This window comes from Motacilla alba, chromosome 5 (assembly GCF_015832195.1).
Source record: "Motacilla alba alba isolate MOTALB_02 chromosome 5, Motacilla_alba_V1.0_pri, whole genome shotgun sequence".
Lineage (NCBI taxonomy): Eukaryota > Metazoa > Chordata > Aves > Passeriformes > Motacillidae > Motacilla > Motacilla alba.
This window is the reverse complement of record NC_052020.1, coordinates 46,822,753-46,846,288: the sequence shown is the minus strand read 5'-3', so window position 1 is coordinate 46,846,288 and position 23,536 is coordinate 46,822,753. Positions and strand designations below refer to the sequence as shown.

The window sequence follows — 23,536 nt, the reverse complement described above, 5'->3', positions numbered from 1 at the left end:
GGACATTTTACATGGGAGTCTCAGAAAAAGAAAGTCTTAGAAAAGCATGATTAAGTGGTGAGTTCTGCTTCATAACTAATGGACAGAAAGAATGACTCTTTTTAGAAGAGGCTGCACGAATGGCTGCACAAATGGCTGCACGAATGGCTGCACTTAGGCACCCTGGATAACCTTCCAGGTAAATCTCTCTCTCTCTCAGCAGCAAGGCAAACCATGTCAGACTGGGATCTTAATTGAGTCCCTCAAATTAGGTCTCTGAAGTTAGCATCAGTGTTCCCAGAGTTCCCTTCAGTTACAACTGTGTGATTTCAAAAACCTTCATTCACAGCTGCAGAGATGAAGTATGCCAAGAGCAAAGAAACATCACTAAAGGATAGGCTTATATCTGGGAGTAGGCAAATGACACTTTTTAGCAAAGACAAGTTTGGGTACTTCAGCAGCATAATGAAAATGTGCAGCTATCAAAAATGTACAGTATCTTTCAATACCTATAATATTCTTCCAACCTGCCTTCACATCAGTGTAAATAATGCCTATTTTCTAACAAAGTAAAACTAAAAATGCTGTGAAAAGGAAAAATTCCCAATTTCCCCTGCTCCCTCTACCACTGACATTTCTTTGTCTTGTCAGAGATGGGAAAGAAAAGGGGATTTTACTTAAGACCTTAATCTCTGTAGCAAACAAGGGAGCCTTCATATAAATCTTACCCTGGCAAACTCCATTGGCTTAGGCAGGAGGCACATAACCATGACATCAAACCGGACATCACAAACAGTCTTCAGCCACTTAGTAACAAACTGGGGCTTCAGCTTCTCAACCAGGCTACCAACTTCATCATCCATCATGTAAGCTGTAGAGTGAAACCACTGGAACACCATGCTGACCAGCCTTGCCAAACTCTCTGTGGGTGTATTCTCACTGGGAGTGCAAAGGCTCACCTGGAAGAGAGAAACAGAAACCAACTTTGATTTCTAGAATTAAAGGCGGGAATTTTTTTGTCTACTTTTGCATATTCTCAGAGTTATGAGGATGCAGAGTACATAGGAGACAAATGAGATGATCAGTTTTAAGTAGAGGTTGGTACAGGACAATTGACAAAACATTTCCCACCCAGAAAAAAAACAATAAAATGGAAAAAAAAAACAGGCACTGAATTTTTTGTTTACTTTCAACACAGAAAAAAAAATCAGTACAGAGTGCTTTGACAAACTTTTTGGTTTGAACTTTAAAATTACTTTTAATTTCAGAAGGTACTGTAAATCTAGTAAAATATATGCTATACATACACACACATTTATAAGATGTACCAGATAAAAAGACAAGTCAAATCAAGAACTTCAAAAATTCTGAAAGAAAATGCCTACCTAATGTAAGAAGTGATCTTTACTTTGCAAAAAGATTCCAAACTTGAATTTTGGTCCTCATTTGGGGCATGAATATGAGTTTTAAGTCCTCAAAAATTCCCACATAATGATTAACATTCTTCACCCCTTCTCCAAACTCTCTAAAATGATACCTGGACTGTAAAGCTGTCACAAATCTGAGACCAAGTTTCTCCTCCAGTTCACAGGCCAGCACACTGCCAAGCCCTTAATTACCTGATGATTGAGCTCTTGGTACCCTCTGGATACAGGAGACAAAGTTTCAAGTCAGGTTGCTGCACTGTATGCAAAGAGTGGATGACAGGAGAATTGAGAAGCTCCTTTAACCACCTCTCAGCTATTCACTGTCATTTCCCAGGGAAAGCTGCTCCCTCAGCACGTGGCAACCTGAAACTGGTGACCACTGTCTGGCAGCATGTGAACAACAGAGCAATGTTTGTGTCATATCTGGAGAAAAAAAATGACAGCTCTCCTTCCCAGAGAAGCCAGAACCCATTTAAAAATGTTTTTCCTCCATGATTTTTCTTGAGATGAAGCAGCTATCAACGCTCTTGCCAATTCAAAGTACAGCCTTTTACTTCATTGCAGGTTGAAGCTCAGGTGTTTGCTTCCTTGTTCTTGGCTCAGTTGTGCATTAACTCAAAGGCAGTATCAGCTGGCAGCCTTTTTAAAAGAAACTCTTGACCCCTTATCCAGTTTCTGCAGGAAAGATAGTAATTTTATGGAGGAAAACAGTAACCCAAGATTTCTCACAACCTGTGTGGTCATTTCTGTCAATATCCACTACAGAGAGATCAAGAGATTTTACAGGAATAGAATGGAGACAGTAAGATCTTCCTCCTTACCACAGAAAGGTACACTTTGAATGTCAGGGATGAGGCATGTACAATGAAACATAACCTGTTCTGTTTGCACTTAACTCTACTTCTGGAAATATAGACTTTATAAAACATTATTTAATACACAATAGATGCACATGGCACAATAACAAAAAATAGATGTCTTTAATTCTAAAACAACTTTAAAAAACAAAACCCACAAGATGTCAGCAGAATATAAAGTTTATTCATGTAGTTCCTTGAAACTGCAGAGCAGCTCTTTTGGCACTATGGAACTCCACACCTACCACCCTGCCATCCAGAGATCCTGTCCCTGTTTCGACAATGGATGAGGGGTCCTGCTATTTGCCCATCTGTCTCTGAGTGACTAAAGAGAGAGCCTGAGAGGAAAGGTGACTTGGAAAGAGCCTGAGAAAAACAATTCTCCTTAAGGAGAACTGCAGAATGCAATTTCTGAGGATCTATGAGGCTGCAGCCTGGCCTGCTCATGAACTAGCCAGGAGCAGTCCTGCTGTTTTGGAATAATCTCTGGTAGCTGCTGTAGGGGTAGAACCCAGGGCTTCATCCTGTCACCCACACCAGGTGAATGGCCTAGACTCACTGACACAACTCGATCAAGCTGACTGTAGGAAGGAACAACATCCCACTAAGAATCCTCCTGTCTATTCAGAAGTAAGAAAGAAAGATCGGCTTCCAGAAAGTGATGTTGAAAGCTGGAAGGGGAAAAATAGATTTTTAGGGGACTGCCATTTAAAGTTAAAATAATGGCACTCACCAGGAGGCACTTGTGAACAGAAGCAAAGAGAAGTCATTTAAAAAACTGAGTGAATAATTCTGTTATACACTTTGTAGCAGACGCAGCGGCAGTCAGCAGCCCCACCCAACCTAGTTCTGAAATCTCCAAGTCTGACAGCTTCACAGCACACACTCTTGCTTACAATTCAGAGTAAGTCTCCAACTAAAGCCAAGAAGTGAGGAAACAAAATAGAAGCAAAACAGACTTCAGAAAGTAAAGGGGAGGCAACCAAGAAGAGAGAAGAAAGCAAGAATTTCTTACCAAGAACCATATTCCAAACTGGCTCAGGAGGCGTTGGTCATGCTTGTCATCATCTTTATTATCAAAATCTGTGTTGTCCAGGGAGTGATGGGAAGAGGAGAGGCCCATCTGCCTCCTTCGGTTCAGTTCATGCTCCCTCTGCTCTGCATGAAACTCTGCTTCTTTCAGCAAGCTATAAAACAAGCTTGTGGTCAGGGAGCGCACCTTTCCTGCATAGCATCCAATACTATCTAACGGATAGTATCTAATCAAGAGTGACTAGATGTTAAACCATATCATGTCATCTCTTTCCCGAAACAAAATAACATCAAATCCTAGAATTCCAGGCTGACTTCCTCATCCGGACGCCACTCACACCTGAGCCACTCTCCTCTGAAGCAGCAGGAGTTCAGCGTCTGCTCTCAAACTATCCCAGTGAAACTAAAATCCACCTGCGCACGAGATCCGCAGGCAACGCGGACACCAAGGCCTGATCCGCCTCACGCGTCTCCGGCTCCCGTTACCTGATGACAGCTTCCACCGTGCACACGAGCTCCTCGGCGCCGCACTCGCGCGTGTTGATGGGGGGTGGCGAGGTCTGGTACAGGTGGGTTTCGGCGGCCGCCCCCACCTCGCTGTGGTGGTTGGAGTGGCACCTCTTGCAGTAGCGCACCGGCCGGTTGCCGTGGCGGCCGCAGCAGCCCGCCGAGAAGCAGGTGACAACTGCTCTTCTGACGTGGGAGCTGCAGTTCTGGGAAATAAAAAAGGGTGTGTCAGGCCACAGGTTGTCAGGAAATGGAACCGAAAACAGGGATGACAGCCAGCGCCACAGAGCTGGCTCAAGTGTTGGCGATTTCCAAAATCACTCTGTCTAAGCACAACTTGTGCAACCTCCTGATGCCAAACATCACTGACCTTCCAGAAAGACAAGCTCAGGACTAAATGCTGAGCCTCGACTTAAATCACAGTTGCTCCTCTTCTGAAACACTAATCTGACATTTAAATCACCAACCTCAACCTCCTGACTTGGAGCAACCTCTAAACTTTACAGTAGTTCTCCTAACATCTGCTTATGCTTCAGAAGGTCTTTTTAAGTTACAGGTAGCAACAGGTAGATCCTTTGGAGTGCAAAAAAATGCTGCCACCATGCCACAGTTTATGATATGTAAGGATCTGCCTTATCATAGGAAACTGTACAAGCCTTTGAAATAAGCACCTGCAATTTCTGCCACCTAGTAATCCAGAAAAGCTTTCTTTGCCACATGAGAACTGGAATATATTATACACTGTATTCCTTGCTATTAAAGTCTTATCAAAACACATTAGCTGGTATGTACTGCAAGCAGATTCTTTTTGTCAGCAACCTTTTCAGAGCCAAGCACTGAAGATTTTCAGCCCATGTATTTTTAAAAATACACAGTTTACAGTTTGATTTTTGCCCAATTTAGGATCAATCCAAGACTTCAAGGACATGGGAAGATACATAAACACTTAAATTTAAAATTCATCTCTTGTTCTATCCTCTTCATAAAGCAGAGTTATAGAATACAAACAGAGCTCAACTGCATAATTGGATTGCTTTACTAATTGCCACTTAAACTAAAACCTACAACTCAAATTAAAATTGTTAGTTTTAACAAAAAGAAACCTGCTGCTGCTGAATTATTTCCATCCACCAATAAATGCATTCATGGATAAATTGTGAAATTTTGGAATGGTACAAAGAAGAACACACTATACAGTAATGGAATGACATTACGCACAACATCAAATCATGCCCCATCACACAAATGGCTGAATCTTACCTTCTTCTGACATATAGCAGAAATTTCAGCTGTAAGGGGAAGGCATACAAAACATGAACACAAAGTGACGATCTTTGTGGTTTACTACGGCAGCCAGAGGAAAATGGACATCCTGCAAGGAAGTCTCTGGGCTAAGCTGGTGTTTCCAGGTACTACGGAAACCCCTAAGCCTGCACAAGTTAGGACACTGTACACTTAGGCCTCTGGCTATTTCTATTTTGAAATACAATAACAGCCTTGGTGCATTGAGTGTGGCATGCTCTGCAACCCATCCACCTTCTGCTTATACTGCTTCACAGACAGACTTGCAAAAGCACACCTTGCACACATGACTGTGGCATGCTGTAGGAGACATGGCTCAGCTGGGCCTATGCTTGGGAAAGCTCTTGGCATAAAAGAGGAGTGAATATGGATGAACAATGCCAAAGCAGCCACTGTGTCTGTGGCCCATAATTTCAGAGTGAAATGTTTGCAGATTCAACCTGTAAGCAGTAGCTATTTGATCTGTTGCCCAGGCAACATATGATTCAGTATGTTTAAGGGGCTGATTAAGAAGATGTGCTTCCCTTAAATAAATAAAACATTCTTTATCTGGGTAACATTTCAGATAAAAGCAGACAGCGAGAAAATCTCAACTGCTTAAGAATTTTCAGTTTGCAAAGCAAAGAGACAGGCAGCGTCTTCATTCTGTCCCTGGAAGGGTTATTTCAGATAATATGCTGATTAGTCTATCAACACGCTTTGTCTGCATTCTAGGAGATAACAAAGTATCAGGTTTTCTCACTGGCCAAAGGACAATGATTGGATCAATGCTTAGATAATCAAAAAATATTTTATGTCCTTTTCTGATATCCTTTGCAGTCTCATGTTACAGATTTTCAGCAGCTTTTAGGGCTTTCAAATCAGACCCAGGTTACTGGAAGAACTAGCCCCATTTTTTGGACAGCGCTGTGGGACACAGCTACTTTTTAAAAACGTGGCTCCAATTGTGAATGCTTCAACATTTGAAAATCTGTTCAATTGTTTCTGTTTTCTCACACATAAAGAGTTGCACAGTAGTTTCAGATAAAGGATTAAAATTCTTCCAGTACTTTAAGGACATTAAGCAGCATTAAATACAAACTACTTTAAATTTAAAAAAATTTGAAAAAACCCCCAAGACTTTTGAACAGAATGCAGCAGTTCAAGTAATACAGTATGGAGAAATATCAGCATAGCTTTGTACAATTATGATTAGTTTGTACCTACCCTTAAAATACCTCTTACCTTGTGGCAGAAGAACATCAATCAACCATTCACTGTGATCCCTGTAAAAATGTATATATAATTAGCTTTCTTTTTATACACACACACACATATATATACACACACAGATTCATTTTTGCACAGAGGAAATTTAGATAAACCAATGTGGTAGGAATGCCATTATTCTGAAGCTGCTTTTTTCAAATGTAGTTTTATAAATTGCAGACTGGTTTACATTACATCTCTTTGTTGTGTTGTCTTACCATAAATTACCACTTTGATGATGTCAGTCACCAGGTTCAAGGTTTTCAAAAATTACTTTTGAGACCTAAATTATCAAATTAAAAGAGAGTGTACTCTGAAAGTCTGACAGTTAAGACACAGTAGTGAAGAATAACAGATGAATGTAGAAAAGAAACCAAAGTACCAGTACTGTTTCCTCTGTGTGTCCTTAGAAGCAACGCTTCTACAAAATTCAATTACTTTTTCCTGCTTTAACTCAATGATGACTTAAAAACCTAAGGTGAGATGTAATTGCTTTACCCACAGCCAGTGTGATTTAAAGTTGTCTGAAGCTGAAAAGAAAAACACTCCTTTAGGTTCTGAACTACCTGTAACCTTGTCCATTTGAAGCAATGACTGGCACTGACTGTAAGTATCAGTAGATTTTGTATACTAATGCAAACCAAAGTAGGAATTTAAAGGCAAAAAAGACAACCAAAAATGAAAACAAAGTGAGGTTATTTTATTTCAGGGTACATTCTTTCCAAGTACTGGCCAATTCTGGATCAATTTCTTTGATCTCTGCTGCTTCATGGAATATCTTAGAGACTAATCTGAAATACACGTTACAAAACATTAGTGAAAGCTTTTTAAAAGAACTTTCACTGTAATGTCTGGTTTTGAAATGACAACTTATGGATGAGGACAAAAAATGTTTCATAAGCATAAGCTGATTCATTAATGAGGTTTCCCTGTCACAGTCAATGCATCCCACAGTATCCATTCTTTCAGAGATCTCAAATTAAAAGTCCTGTTTAAAGGGAGGTGCAAATGCTGATGATGTGGGGTAAATATCTCTAATCCTTATCCATATGGAGTGCTAGTGTGCTCCATATATTTCAACAGGTTTACCATATATGAATTATATGCTAATCATGCTGCAAAAAAAGCAAAACTCCAGAGTTATGGAGTCTGACAATATTTAACATTTTCAAGCTCTTGGTTTACCCACCCTGCAATTCTTTGGCTGCATTCCTCACAAAGATATAGGGGAGGTGGCTTATCACCCAAAGCCACAGACAGGGATGGGTCAATGCACATCTGAAACATGGAGAAGGAAAAGGATTAACATCTCTGTTCATTGAAGCTTGCTGAAAAAGTTCAACATGTTAATGCTAGGACATAAAATGTAACACAGCTTTGATACGTGTTAAGAGAATTCAGTAATGAAGAAAATACTCAGCATGTGGTGTGCAAGACCTCAAACTATTTCTAACAAAGACGGGGATGTGAGAGCCTGTAAAAAATAGGACATATTGCAGGACCGATATTATCACTTTCTGAAAGACAAGTACGTTCTGTTATATACTCACATCACATATTCACTATGCACTGCTACTGTTTTGTCCCCAAAAAGACAGCACTCAGAGGATCCATTGTTTAGAACAAGGTAATGGAAAGGTCTAGGTTTTTCTATCTCAAAAATGCCTCTTCCAGCAAAATCTAATTTTCAGTCATCACAGTTTTCAAGTATAGAGCACAACTGCAGTGACAGAACAAAGACTCACAGTTCCCTTGGCAACATAGGTCCAGACTTTGTCTTGCATTAGCTTTTATCCTTTCACATAAGTCAATTACAGAAAACAGTTACAGTTAACAGCCAGTTCCACACACATTTGTTCAAGTGTTTTGTCCTACAAAGGAAACACTGAACAGTAGTATGCATACACTACATCTTAACCACTGACCACTCCTACTCCATTGGAGTGCAAGACTTTATAAATAAAGATAAATACCTCTTTGAATGTTTCTCATCTTTGTTAACCAAATCATCTATTTAGGATGCATTTTTCTGAGTGATGACTGATCAAAATTGGTTCTGTCAAAATTAGGTTAACAGATCTTTCAAAAATATTCGTGTACTTAATCTGCAAAGCTTGAAACTGTACTTTTTTAGTATTTTGCTCTATTGTATTATTAGCCTGGAACTAGTGACCACTACAACATGAAGGAACACCTTTCAGCATTTTTCCAGTGAGAGAGGAATCACTGAGAATGGCTGGAGTGGGCAGGAAGGTGGTCCCTTGCAGAACTTTCGAGATAAGTGCCATCATGATGTCCTATCACAGCCTGGGGAAAAGGCTCACTGAAGAACTCTTTGTCATTACCCTATTAGTACACAAATCAATGCCAGGAAAACGGGTTGTACCTACATATTTAACTAGATACAAATTAATTAATCAGTACACCTAACTGCAGCATGTTGTGAATTTGGGCAGCTGTTCCTGCCTCTGCTATCCAATTGTTCTGCGAGCCAGGTCAAAGCTTTTTCATTTCTACTATGCCTGTAAACAGTAAAGATACAATTTACCTTCCTCAAAGAGGGCTGCAGAAAAGGTAAGTAAATCTTTGTTGCTATTTGCTTTAAGACACATTCCAAACAAAGGATCACACCCAGAGCAGGTGCACTGTGAGAGCTCAATCAAGATACCAAGGTGAACATGTACAGAATTGAAGTAACATTTCATGTATACATCAATATTTGTGCACATATTTATACACACATATGTGTGTGTGTGTGTGTGTGTGTGTGTGTGTGTGTGTGTGTGTGTGTGTGTGTGTGTTCAGGAAAACATTTACATGGATTAGCCAGTAGTCAGCTTAGAATTTTATAAAGTACCCTACAATCATTGCCATGCAAGATTTCCCACAGTACTTGCAGGAAAAACCTCATTTTGCTTGAGGCAGACAAAGAACATATTCAAAAAGCTGTGGCCTCCTTGGTGTCAAAATGCTTTGCTGCTCCCTTAGCACCTGCTTTTGGTCACCTGCACACCACCACAGCTCATGGCTGGGGTCAAAGTACAACCTCCCCTGCCCCAGAGAGCTGGGTTTGGCCCCTAAAGTAACAGCAGTACCTTCACAGCGGGTTTGTTAATCGCATTGTGGCATTCAATGTGCTGGCAATGAATAGGATTCCAGGCTGCAAAACCAAAACATGGCTGGTCAATAAAAGAGAGGAGATATTTCTATTCTTTGTGTCTAGTGGTCTCAATTGAGAACAAGATCCTCTTGTACTAAGTACTATACAAATATGAGTATGATACAAATAGCCATTCCCCTGGAAGCTTAATAATTACAATAAACAACCTTGAACATACCTGCCTCCTGACTTTTTTACAATATAATTAAATGAACCATGGATTCAGTGAGAAAATGGAAAAAGTAAGACACAGACATTCCTGTTACAGACTCTTCTCGATCTCACCAACATCTTGAAATAATTAACTATCCTTCCACTCCAGGAGCGAGATGGTAGGAGTAGCTGAGTACATTCACTTACTTTCCCAGGCAAAATGAAAACACAGCTGGGACAAAGGAAAACTAGTCCAGTGACAGAAGGAGCCTTAGCTGTGTAATGACAAGAAGTAAACAACAAATGGATGCTCAAATGGCATCACTTGGATGCTCTAGGGGATGCCCCCAAGGTCATAATACCATGCAAATGCAGATAATACTCATCCCATTCTGGGATATATTAGCAAAAACTTACATATAAGGAAAAAAGCCCAGTCTATCCAGTACTAGTAACAGTTCAAAAAGAATACTATCATGATTAGTTTACAGACCGCTTGCATGGAAAAAATGATGCAGAGCAGTACAAGAATAATTTTTTTTTCTAAATAGTCAAGAAAATTTATCAACCGTTCAATGGAAGGCTTTAGAACAGATCAGACAAATTCTACTGGGAACATTCAGGTTGCACTTGAGTTGGTCTAGGGGTCTTCTGAGTTTTCTTTCAACCCTTATTTTAAAAGTGACCAAAACCTATGCCATATGACAGGTTGAGACAGACAAGCAGGAAAAGCAATGAGTTGTTGCTGGACAGTTGCCCCTGCAGCAGCACTACCCCATCAGTATCTTTGGGGAGTCTGGCAGACAGAAGACTTTGGATCATGAACCCACTCCAGCTGCATTCCTGACCTTGTCCCCCATTTTCATCCTATAATCAACCTTGAGAATTTATCCATTGTACTAACTGCACCTGACATCACATGACTTTTTTTGACAGTAACAGCCAGATAAGAACTCTTAGCAACAGCAGCAGTGTGAGCAGCTGGCACAACAAAAGCAACCAAAGCAATAATTGAAAGGAACACAAACCAGAACTGTTGGGAGGCCCAGGCAGCGGTTTCACAGACTATTTGTTACAAACACGATATTTATTTCTTCTCCTATTCAGGTTTAGTTAATATTGTGAGGAAGACAACATATTTACTATTCCTAATCTGAGTTTGTATTTTTCATGACATGTTTTGAAAATGCAGATAAATGGATATTGCATATTGTTATGAAAGTACAATTTATCAAACAACAATAGTCAAATACATCATAGAACTGTAAAAATGTGATTTTAACACTTCTCATCACTTATTTATTTTGGCCTACACAAAACCAGCTGCACTGACCTGTGTACTGAAGTCCTCTGTACTCACTGATTGCCCCAGGGGGTTTTAAATTGGGCCAATAGTGAAATAACATTTGTACTGCTGGAGGTTTAACTTGAGATGGTCCATAGGCTATTACATATAGCAAATCCTAAGGAAAGACACGTACAAAATGTTAATTTTTGCAAGGTAATACAACACAATTCAATATATTGTACTTCAAAGATAGCTGAACTCACAAAATTAACACATTTCATGCCCTAAGAAACTTCCTTTGTATGCTCTTAGAGATAGATTAGATGACCAACTCGAATGCTACTGAGTTTGATCAGAGCATGCAACAGCAACCACCCATCCCACAGTGCACTAACAGAGCAAAACGAATTCTCTGTCTAGTCATGGAGCAAAGAGGTGAGATACAGATAGATAAACCAGATTCAGAGCAGACTCGGACAACAATACTCACAAATAGTTCTCGTAAAACTCCAGGCCCACATTAATTGAGAAGCCTGCTCATTATTAAAATTTCCACTCACTGGAGCCACAACCACACAGTACTTAGGAAACAGAGCTCGTTTCTATAAAACATGGAACTGCCTCTGTAAACTAAAAATTAGAGGGACCTTCCTCTCCATAATCCAAAGGGAGGACTGGATATAAAGATCATTTACAACTTCTTGGCATACAGTCAGTTCAATTTTCAAGCCATCTGGTTTTTATTACTACCCAAGCACAGTCACTTCCACAAAGTATATATGATCATAAACTTACTTTCCATACTTCTTGCTTATATTTCATGAGACATTCCAATAATTGGCAGTGATACACTGAGAGAGAAAAGACAGTATAGACTTAACATGGACGTGGAAACTCAGGTTACAGAAGTTACGTAATCAGCTGATTGGCTTTGCTTTGTCCATCCAGAATTCTATGCCTCATTCAAATTTTTTTAAAGGGCTTGCAAAAGAATCAATGCCCCAAGAGTCATCACAAAATATAAGAAACTGAATATTAGTAAGTTCTTTCTGACAAGAAAAGCAGGAAGATGATTACCATGAGGGTACAGCTTTTTTGCACAGCAATGTAGATCTTTTTCAAAAACATCTAGTTGAAATCAAATACCTGCTGATTCACTAAAACTTTGTCCCTCTGTCACAGCGTAAATGGGTATCTTGTCATTCATCTTGAGGCAGCAATGGAAGTCACATGTAACAATTATTATTCCCACATACACAAAAGGCTATAGGAGCCACTCTGTATCAAATAAACATGAGAGCCAAGCGAACTACTTCACATGTCTGACTTCCTAAAAACCACACGGCAATATTTTTCTCTGAAGGTTTGAACACAGAAATCAAAAAAAAAAAAAAACCCAAACAAACAAACAAAAAAAAAAAAAAAACAAAGACAAAACAACTAATGAAAAAAAGTGACTTCTGCAAGCAGCTTTGAAAAATAGCGTTCTGTTTTTATTTACCTGTGTGAACCACGTTAGGATGATGCGACACTCCTCACACAATGCAGTGTGGGGTTCCTCCACACACACACCATCTACCCATCCACATAAGACAGGAGATAGTTGACAGCTGAGGATCATGCAATGTAACAGCTCACTGGGGTTAAATATTGTTTCAATTTGGTTACGTGATCCCAATGGTTTAACAGGGACTGCCTCACTTTTGTTTAGATACTCGTAATTACATTTAACTTCGTCATAGTTCCATTAAGACTGCAGCCAGCATTACCTGTCTTCTTTAGAAAAATAGTACCAGTTGTGAATTCAGTGACATCTGATTCATAAGACAGTATAAGACAGTTATTATGAATTTCTGCAGTCAAGGTAAGTGGTATTTCTCTCCAACACTGACATTGTATATATCAGCACTATCTTCTGACGTCAAATGTGTGTAGATCAGGGTCTCCAATTCTGGGCCAAATCCTATTTCTCCATCACAAAGGGATCTCTTATCTACATAAAGATCATTTCCAGCATAATGTTCAGAAATCTCAGTTTTGACTAAAATAAATAATTTTTTTGACCCGTGCTAGAAAACAACACAGTTTTTTCCCATAATGATAACTTTTCTGATTGCATTTGGCAATACTTCCTGACTGATAGTTTCAGAATGAAAGATACCATGTTGCATGTTTACACATACCTGGGTTGGATGTGTACTGCATTGCAATCATCAGCATTGATGATGCAGACAGATTGACATGTGCTGGAACACCTTCTCGTTTTGAAGATCCCACTTGAAAGAAAGGAAAAAAGAAATAAATTTTCTGTTGTAATAGGAAAATCAGGTGAGAATAACATATAACTGATTCCAACTCATGCAGATAAAATACCTGAAGTGTCATGTCATGAAAAAAAAAAAAAAGAAAAAAAAGTGGAAGAGAAAGATGCCTAGGTGTTGATCTACAGAGTGTGCACCTGGTTTTCCAGATCAGTGTGACTTCATCCCTAAAACTGCATCAACCCGTTGCCTTCTCAGGCCCTCTCCTTCAGAACCCACAGATTGGTCAAAATAACATCACTTGAACAGCAAATTCCACCTAGGCCTTGGGTTGTAGGAAGGGCAAGGAGGAACTGGAGGGTAAAATGGAAAGCCTGCTGTGGAGGCGTGCTGAGGAAGGGTTGGGGCTGGTGATAGCTGCTGGTGCAGGGCACAGATTAGTCCTCAGGGAGCATCCGCTGAGAGCTCAAGTTATAGCTGCATACCAGAAACATCAGTCCCATGGTTATGTGAACTGTGGTGAGATAATGATGAACAGCAGCACTGAGTATCTTTTACCTCAGTATCTTTTACCTCACACAGGAAGTGGCTGGAGTTCCTCCTGGAACCATGAAGTGGTTACTATTAAATGGTATATATTTGGAAAAACCCTGTAGAACTTTTACATGGCAACATGGCTTTGAAGGCAAGCTCCTACACAGAGAAGTCACAAGTATCATTCCACCCTCACAGCACTTCTCCAAGCCTGGCTGCCAGGACCCAAATACCAAGCATTTGGGATAGAAGCACAGAACTGTAGCTACCAGCTCAGTGAGCTGTTTTCATCCCTCCCATCTGGCTCTCCAACTGCTTAGACAATCTCCTGCATCCTCCCTTTTGGTTTGAGTCAGAACTAAATACTAAGGGAAGGAAAGGTTCTGCACTTGCCTTGTAAAGGAGCATGTAATTCCCAGCAGGAAAGACAAGGAGACTAATTAAAAAGAACACTCAAACAGAAATGAAGAAGAGAAAATGGAGAATTTCTCCCTTTCTGTTCTCCACATGACCCAGCATTACTATGGATCTCTTCACTGCACTTCATTCATTTCTTTTTTAATGTTATCCACACAAATAAGGGCCCCCAAATTATTACAGAAAGGTGTATTTTTATGGATTTTAATTGAAAAATACTTGGCAGCCTAAAATGGGCAATTAAATATAGCCATCAGCAAAAAAAGTAGGACACAGTACTAGATTAGTAAATTTAAAAAGCAGCAGACTGGTTTCATACAGAAATCTCACCAAAACTGATAGAGAAGAAAGCCAGTATGAGAAATGCAAATGCAAGGATGCAATCTCTATCAGGGGCAGTTGAGGAACAACATCTGTTGAAGTAAACCAAGGATTCAACTCAACCAGTTATTCTGAGGACAGACAGCACAAGTCACCACCCCCAGCTGTTCTTTTACAGGTTACAGCACTAGGAAAAGAAGTTGCTTAATGCAAAATTCTGTTCTTAACACAAAGAGGACCTATTGCACATATGCATTAAATATATCTTAGCAAATTTGATTTGCACACTGTCATTAGACATGTCAAAGTTAATAGAGAAAACCTCATTGAATGTACTAAAAATGAATATTTTACATGGGAAAACAGAGGTTCAGGAGAGTTAAGGAACTTTTCCAAGATCATCGACTGGTCAAATCAGAAAATACAGGTAATAAATTTGCATTAAATATTAATCTTAAAACACTGGACTATGCTTCTTTCAGCATCTTCTGCATGCTTAAATGGCATTACTCTTGACCTCTGCACAAAAGTTGTTCATGTTTTTCCACAAAGATCAGGAATACAGAGTTAAGGAAGAGACATTCTCACAAAATCACAGAATGGTTGATGTTAAAAGGGACCTCTGGCAATTATTTTGGCCAATACCTCTGCTCAAAGGCAACTAGAGCAGATATCCAGGGCAAATTGTGTTTTGTGCATCTGCTAGGATGGAGAATCTGCAACGGCTCTGGCAAACTGTTCCAGCATATGGTCATACACAGTAAAAGGCTTGTTGGTTAAAAACTGACCTAATATTGACCCTAATGATTCTCTCTGCAGAAAATGGTTATATTTCTCATTACTGCTGAAGCTCTATCAAGCTTTTTGTCAGGTACATGGACAAGCATTCAGAACACACCTTGAGATCCACACTGTGCAGGGACTATGACATTAAGTAATTATGTGACATCTTCCCAGGGGGGGAGTAAAAAGAAAGAAGAGGAAAAAAGGCAGGGACCATCAGATTCAGTCCTAACAGTTATGGATAGGAAACATTACAGGCACAGCCATTTAGTATAGAACTTAGAGAGAAAGTGACAAGAAAACAGAGAGGGAAAAAAATCAGAGATTCACCACAAGATCATCACATTGAGAAAAATCATACTCGTACATCCAGATATAGTCCAGATGCAAATAGATGCAATAGCAGCATGCATAACTTCATTTCAGAAGCAGTTTGCCCATTGATTCTGTATTCAAAACTCCCACTGCTGGCACTGAAAGTTCTATGAGTCTGAAAACAGTGGTTTCTTAAATAAACATCACACTTTAAAGGAAGTAAGAATTCACACTAAAACACAGTTCAATAAAAAAATAAAAATTATAGAGCTATTTCCCTTTGAAAATGGTCACATGAAATTATTTTATGTATGTAAGGAGATTGATGTTCCATTACAATTCTCTGACAGATCAAATTTTGACTTGTACAGTCTGATACTGTTATGTGCCAAGACAGAACAATACTAGAATGAGTTCTACTTACATATGGCCATAGGCAGAAAAGATGTGCTGAGATACTCTATAATATCCTTGTGCAGAAATGGAGGAAAGGTAGCTAATGTTGAAATCATTGTATAGGGTAAAGTACTCAAAATATCATCACTGAGAAAAGGAAGTAAGCATGTAGTAGTGTAAAAAATTGATTGGCCAAGATCTGTTGAATAAAATGAAAGAAATATAGAATCATTACAATGAAAACGTAATTATGACTATGTACTTTCTATGTAAAAAACTAAAATAATTAATTATATTTGAATTCCAGCTTTCCTCTCAAAGTAATTTGGAAAGATAATCACTGTAGACAAGTGAGTTCACCCTCAATTTTTAAGTCCCTCCTAAACAGAGGGAAAGAGCTGTTGAACACTACTCCAAAGAGTCTGAAGGGAATATGAAAGCTACAGACTATAAAATAATCAGTTAAAATCAGTGTTGATATTAATCATATGGTGATTAACATATGATGGCTTGAATTTAAGCAGAGATGTTACTAGAATCAGGATTTCAAATGCACATTGTATTGAAGGCCAGATTTTGCAAAAAGCATTCTAGTCTTTATCAGTCATATTAAAATAAGAACTTTATCTTAATTATCCTCAGGAGTTCTGCAAAGTATCTCACATACATGGACTACAGGAAGTGTCACTGTATTTTTCAAACCACATGTGATTAAATTACAGATCTTGATTTCCAGGGAAACCATTGAGGCTAAAAGTAGCCAGAGCCTAAAAGGATAGGAACATTTATCGGGTTTTCTATACTTATTCTAATTAATCATATTGTAACTCTTTGGAAAGGCTACTTAATAACTGTGCAACATTTTAGATCCAAAGGGAAGTCATAGTTTATTGTGTATCTGGGCACTGTGGAATAATCCTTATACTCTCTCCCAAATGAGAAGGTGAGCTGGTGCCCATAACCCTCTGACAAAGGCTACAGTACTCAGTGAAGCCTGAGTATGAACCTGCCTGATGATCCAAAGACATCAGAAGGCCTTTCTCCTGGATTTGTTAATTATTCCCCAGCCTTAAGTACATTACACAGGCCTTCAGTCTCCCCTGTACAACTGGGGTGATTTAAAACTGTCTCTGTAAAGCACAGAGAGATCTGTAGCTGTAAACATCTTGGGTCATAGCAAAAATTAAAACTGGCAGCCCATTTCAGTGGTTCTGGCCAGCCTTCTATGCAAGAGTCTAACGAGACTCTCAGTGCTACAGAGGGCTTCTCCTGCAATACATATTCACCAGCCAAATGCACTCTATTACAACCTGATTGGGCCAAAGCTCAGGATTGCCTTGCACAGCAGCTGTACTTACCCAAACAACACGGATTGTTCTGATAAAAAAAATATGTATTTCTTTTAATCAATTACTAAGCTGAGGAAGAAATAAATAACAAGTTGTATTGCAAACTTTGATTCTCTGCACACAAAACCATACAAAACAGCAAGCCATCTCCCCTTGCCCCAGGCATGAGTCAACCAAATTATTCCTGGCACATATTCATCTAAAATGTTCTTAAAAACCTGCAAGACAGTTCACTCCTTCTCCTGTCAATGCATCCTAATGCTTAATCATCCTTATCATGTAAAAATCTTTTCATTAAAAAAAATTTCATGGCTGCTATTTAAGTGAGTAACTTCTTATCCTGATCAACTAGAACCACAAATTGATTGGTTTAGTTTATTTCTCCTCACAGTAACCTTTACGTATTTTCATACGATAATCATATCTCCCTTCCATTTTTCTCTAAGCTAGATAAACCAAATTTTTTTCTGGTTTTTCTCTCACTGCTTACATTTCCTAGACCTCAAATCGTTCTTGTTTTATTTTCCTGGACTCTTCACAAATAGTACGTGTTTTTCTTGAAGCTAGATTGAGAAATCTGAAAATTTTACTCCAGCTGAGGCTTTACTAGGGCTGTTAGAATAATAAACATAATGCTTTGGGTGCCTCATACATTAAAAAAATGTTTTCACATTACTAGAATAATATTTATATGTTAGTGACTTATGGTCTTCTCTGCTCTACTGTTAACACCCAGAGCTCTCTGCAATACAGCTTCCAAGCTAGCATTGCCTCTATTTCCTTTAACTTTTTTTTCTCTCTTAAGCAGAGTATTTTACATTTCTCCTGTGGAGACACTTCAAAACAGAATGCAATCTGCCTGATTCAATTACTTGAATCAGATATCTCTCACACAAAGCAATGCTAGCAACTATCCTGATAACACTTGTAAATCCAAATTCTATCAGCTAAGTAAAAAAATTTAAAATAAAAATATTTAGTAAAAATTAAAATATTTAGTAACACTAGACCCAGCACAGAGTCCTGTAAGATTTCCCACCGGTATACCCTTCCAGCTGTCAAGCCACTGGTAATTACTCCTAGAGTGTTTTCCTTACTCAAGTGGGGATCATGTCCCAGGATTGCCTATTAGGATGTAAAATGACACAGCAACAAAAATGTGACCTGGGACAGGAAAACCACTCCAGGTGAGCCACTCTGTTGCCATAAAAAAAAGAAAATATGTTTGCCCAATGTTATTTGTTCTTTACAAGTCTCCATTGATTGTTAATCATCACCATGTTATCTATTTAGGAAAAGATTTTTTGATAATTTACTCCACCATTTCTAAGAATTGAAGTCAACAAGTCTGTATCTTGCTAGAGGCCCTGCTTTTGCAAGATCATACTATTTCCTAGTGCAGCAGTCTCGGATTCAAACATTCTGCTGCCAGCTCAAAGGGAATTCAGCACTTAACAGAAACAACTTTCCTCCTGAAGAGTTTCAGCAGTGTTATCAGATAGACAACCATCCTCCCACAGTGAACTGTGTAAGTAGTACATCACGATACCACAGTGGAAATTAATATTGGCTAATACACAGGGAGAATACTGGGCTACTAAACGCCAGTATGGAAAGGCTGACAGATTAACAAGCCAGACAGATGCAGAGCAGAACTTGAGGAAAACAATACAAACACAACACAGTCACAAAACCCGCTTGTAGCTAATTTAAAACATTAAACAATATTGTTTTTCTCCACGTCAGACAGAAATGCTACTATCTTTTTTATATAGGAGTACTTTAAAGCCATCTCAAAGCACAATTACTGTGTTTTTTTTCAATTAGATATATACTATATTCTGTGTAGAGATGGACCTTCACCAGAACACTCAATCTGTGTATTTCTGTGTATTTCAGATACACATTTGCAAGTTCTTTGTGCATTTTTAAGAGACCGACCCCAAAAAGACAGACTGAAGTTATCCCAGCAGATTCAAGTTTAAAATCTGGATATTTTTACACCCATCTGTGTAATTTTTGTCACATACAATTGTATTTTAGTTACATACCACCAGCATATCACTAAAAATCAGACCACCTCAGAATTCAAACCCAAATCCACATTTAGCAAGAAAACATCCTTTATTTGAGAAAGTCAAACAGAACACTTGGATATAAATGCATCCCAGGAGATTTGAAATCCAGATCCAGGTCAGTTTAGGCCCATCTCTTCTACTGGATATATGCACCACTCATGGATTCACAGCACTGGAATCATTCAAGGGCCTGCTTACCATGTTGCCCATGCTGTAGCAAGGGAACTAGATCCAGTAGTGTCACCAGTGTCACGTAAAGTCCTTGATAGTCCAAAGATGGGTAGTCTGATAACTGAGCATCACGACTTTGCTGGCCACGTTCAGATGGAGCATCTCGCAGGACGCTGTAAAGGAGGGAGCGAGTAACAGTAGGGTTGATGGAACTGACCTGTGGTCTTAGAGATGGGGTGAGTGGGAATGGCACAGGAAAAAGACACATGGTCATGGGCACTGTCAAATTGGAGGCATCTTGATTCTCCTTCTTCCCTGTGCGGGACAAAATGCTGTTGGGGGGACAAAGAAAAAAAAGAGACAACAAAGACACAAAGAACAGCACATTACATTGAAATGACACTATAAAACAAATAATAAAAGACCAGATACATCCCACATAAGATGCAATCACTACCGAAACCAGCATGTCTACAAATCTAGCAACCATTTACTTCCACGCTTCAAGATAAGAGAATTAAAAATTGACATCTAGGAAAATTTCATTGCATCTCATGTGTTATCTGGTTCATAAGGAGCAAAAATATAAAAATGCATGTTTCAGTGCCCTACCCATGTTTCACAGTTAAGAAAAATTCTAAGAATTAAAGGTGTTCAGCTGTGTCAAAATAGGCTGGTATTTTGCTCTGAGATTCTGAGGATTTTAATAGATTTTTCCCCCCTATTATCTTTTGAGCCAACTGACTGAAAACATGCAAAATATAGGTGTGGCACTTGCAGAAACATGTTTTAGCAAAGAATAAACATGTGTGTTTGTTAAGATAGTCTTAAAAATCACATGTTTATTGCATTAAAATAATGTCCGTATGTATTTTATGATACTGTTTCATGACCACTCACTCAGTATCATTTGAGATAATGAAGTTTAAACAGGCACATGGATTTAGAAATAATATAATATTTCTAAAATGTTAACTAAACTACGTTTGGAAAAGTCATAAAATAATATATAGTAGATGGTCTTTAGCATATGTTTGTGAGCTAATGATAATGGTTGTTTATGTGTGTTTTTAATTTTGCCCATGTTTAGGGAGGAAACATTTTGCTTTATGAATACAAACACTCCTTGGGTAAATAGTTACCTTCAAAAATCTAAGGGCTAAGCAAGCAAGACCAATTATGTAACTGCAGATCAGACAGTATGTTACCATACACTCCTGCTGTTACTTACGTTATTATTCAACATAACTCACTATAAACTAAAGGAGAGATAATTTCAAAAAATAAAAATAATTTAGTGGGAATCAAAATAGAGGCTATACGTCAACCAGCTTGTTATGCAGTTTTAAAAATGTTGCAAACATGGTTGTAAACATGGTAATCTAATTTATTTAAAAGTAAACCCCACTATTTAAAATAGAAATAAATTCTCATTTTAGCAGTGTTATATTTTAGTTATCAAGCAATTATAGGGTTAGTTCGTAATCTCCATATGTGCCTATAAAATATAATACACCTTTTAAATATATTAACCCACACACAATGCTTTTTTTTTTCCTTTTTAAAGCACCTTTTTGTACCTCTCAGTCATTGGATTTCCAAAAGCAACTGCTGTTGGTTTAACTCTGTTCCTACAGTCAGTGTGAAACTTAAATAAGCCAATAGCACTAAGATTTCCACTGACTCAGGTAGAGCAGAATTATATCAAGAGAGAGCACTTCTGGAAACCTCTCTTCTCTGTAACAGTACAGAAATCCCTACCATATAATCACCTCAGCAAGTCTTACCCCCAAGTCAATTCAGCAAGTTACACAAGTAAGCCAAACTCATGCTAAGGCACTTATAAGAGAAGGTGTCATTCATTTGCTATATATAAAAACACTTTTACAAGAACAATTATCTGCCAAGTGGCTACTATCACATGGCTACTTGGCTACTATTACATCACCCTTGCAGTCAGAGATGACAGACACAGTCTGTCTTACAAAACTACTTTTTTCTTTTTTTTTCTTTTTTTTTTTTTTTTAATCGTGCCTCACACATTTGGCAGAGGATTTTGGTTTCTGTTACCCAATGTCCAGTAAAAGAAACATGATCAATGTCATGGTTTTATCAGAACATCACCTAAGATCTAGTATGACTTTAAAAATGAATTATCAGAGTGCTGATTCCTTCTAATTTGCTTGATGCTCATTTGCCATATTTTACAGCTAATGCTTAGAGATATGAAGGTACTACACTACATTCCTTTCTTGTCTACCAACAGATAATACCAATTACCCATCTCTTTACTCGCCAAAACATCACTCCATGTGCACTTATTTCCAGAAAGGATATTAATCCTTTCTTTTTACACTGAGCTACAGGCCATCTCTGGATTAGATGCCAAAGCACACTTTTTGTATCTTGATCAAAAGCCTGACCTGTATTTTTAAAAGGCAATAAACAGAGGAGCCAAAATTGAAAATGTAGGACGTCCCTTAGGACCAAGATACAACTGCAATTTGCTTCTGGTTCAATTCAAACCAAGTATTGAGAATTTGGAGTATCTGCAAATCGTAACTCCATACTGAACTTACTCCATACTGAACTTGCTCTGCAATTAAGGGCAAAGCTACCAAGGCTTGTTTCAAGATGTGTATATCTTTGCTGCAAATCTATCCCCCAATCACTGCCTTCCTGGACAGGTTTCCTAAAATGCCTACAAGTGAAATTACATCTCACCAAGGCAGCACAACAATGATCATTATTTAGCCACCATGTCATTTATAACTATGCCTCACATAAAGTATTTTACTTAGAAATACATATGGAGAATTTTCTTCAGGAAAATGTGAAAGAACAAGCTTTTCTGCAGGATGTTTGTTAAGCCTTAGATCATTCCTCAAATGAAGGAGAAATCACTGAAAATGAGTAGGGCATGAAACAAATTCATGCTGCAATGTAAAGAAATGCTTTTCCCAAAGAGAAAACTAAAGAAGAATTAAATGAATCAATGTGCTATGCATTGTGTATGGTGATTTTATGTGATGTTTGTTATAGAAATAAGGAAATTTTTTTTCAGTCATTCCACATCTGTTCCCCCCCACCCCTGAGCTTGTAATTTATGGAGGCTGCATACAGAGCAAAGGAGCAAATTAATCTCTTGTGCAATCCATCTTTAGCCAGCAAAATGACACCACATATGAATGGGATTCAAAACAGTGGGCACATCCCACTGAAAAGAACACAGTCAGCGTGTCCATAACATGGAAAAGTAGAAGTGTAATAAACAGTAAAATCTACTTCTGTAAAACCCAATCATTATGTGGAATTTCTCTGACTATTCCTTCATTATTTCTATGACTATACATGTTCACCAAGAATTGTTTGTCCCTAACAACCCAAATTCATTGCACATGCTCTGTGTTAAGCTAGAAAGATTATTCTCCACCATGTACTTCTATTACTGATGTCAAATCTTGTACAATGGAGTCTCAGTGTAGGAGGCAGAAAAGAGACTCAGCATGCAAAATATTCAAATAAATTTCTGAACACGCTCTTCAGAAAGGTTCTTAACCAGTCTGTTTAGTTTTAGGGTAAATCTTCCAGAGATCTGCACACAGTGGGTGGGAGTTTCCTTCTTTCCATCTGCCACACTAAATACAGGGTGTGTTGTTTTGCTTTTTTATCCATCTTCTATCTTAGTATAAGCAAGTGTATAAACTTACACTGGTTCAACCATGGCACTCAGCCTCTGACCCACAGTTCAAACTCCCCAGTTACAGGGGTTTAGAATGTGAATTTTGAACCCTTTAGTTGTGAGGCTAATCAGATCCCAGATCATGAAGGACAAAGCCATTTGTGCATCAGATACGAGTATCACTTCTGCCCCTTGGGGTTCAGCATCATCAACAAAAGGATTTTGGTTCAGTCCCATTCTGAACATGAAATAAAAAAAAAGGAGTTGCTCGATTGT

At 38.5% G+C, this 23,536-nt stretch overlaps 1 protein-coding gene across 8 annotated transcripts in view; it reads right to left on the bottom strand.

Moving 5' to 3' along the window:
- UNC79 (unc-79 homolog, NALCN channel complex subunit) overlaps positions 1-23,536 on the bottom strand; it is a 106,815-nt gene that overhangs the window by 76,024 nt on the left and 7,255 nt on the right. For 6 of the 8 annotated variants that reach the window (XR_005257110.1, XM_038138599.1, XM_038138602.1 and 3 more), the window contains 12 exons: positions 19,606-19,910; positions 16,009-16,179; positions 13,137-13,229; positions 11,749-11,804; positions 10,999-11,128; positions 9,448-9,512; positions 7,542-7,630; positions 6,329-6,369; positions 5,063-5,091; positions 3,782-4,008; positions 3,279-3,450; positions 708-938 (listed from right to left, as the gene is read on the bottom strand). Coding sequence is in view for 7 of the 8 variants with exons in the window: in XM_038138599.1 (XP_037994527.1) it covers positions 708-938; positions 3,279-3,450; positions 3,782-4,008; positions 5,063-5,091; positions 6,329-6,369; positions 7,542-7,630; positions 9,448-9,512; positions 10,999-11,128; positions 11,749-11,804; positions 13,137-13,229; positions 16,009-16,179; positions 19,606-19,910 (1,609 nt within the window). In the remaining variant the exon portion in view is untranslated. The remainder of the gene's footprint in view (positions 1-707; positions 939-3,278; positions 3,451-3,781; positions 4,009-5,062; positions 5,092-6,328; positions 6,370-7,541; positions 7,631-9,447; positions 9,513-10,998; positions 11,129-11,748; positions 11,805-13,136; positions 13,230-16,008; positions 16,180-19,605; positions 19,911-23,536) is intronic. The other 2 variants (XM_038138604.1, XM_038138605.1) reach the window with 2 other exon arrangements.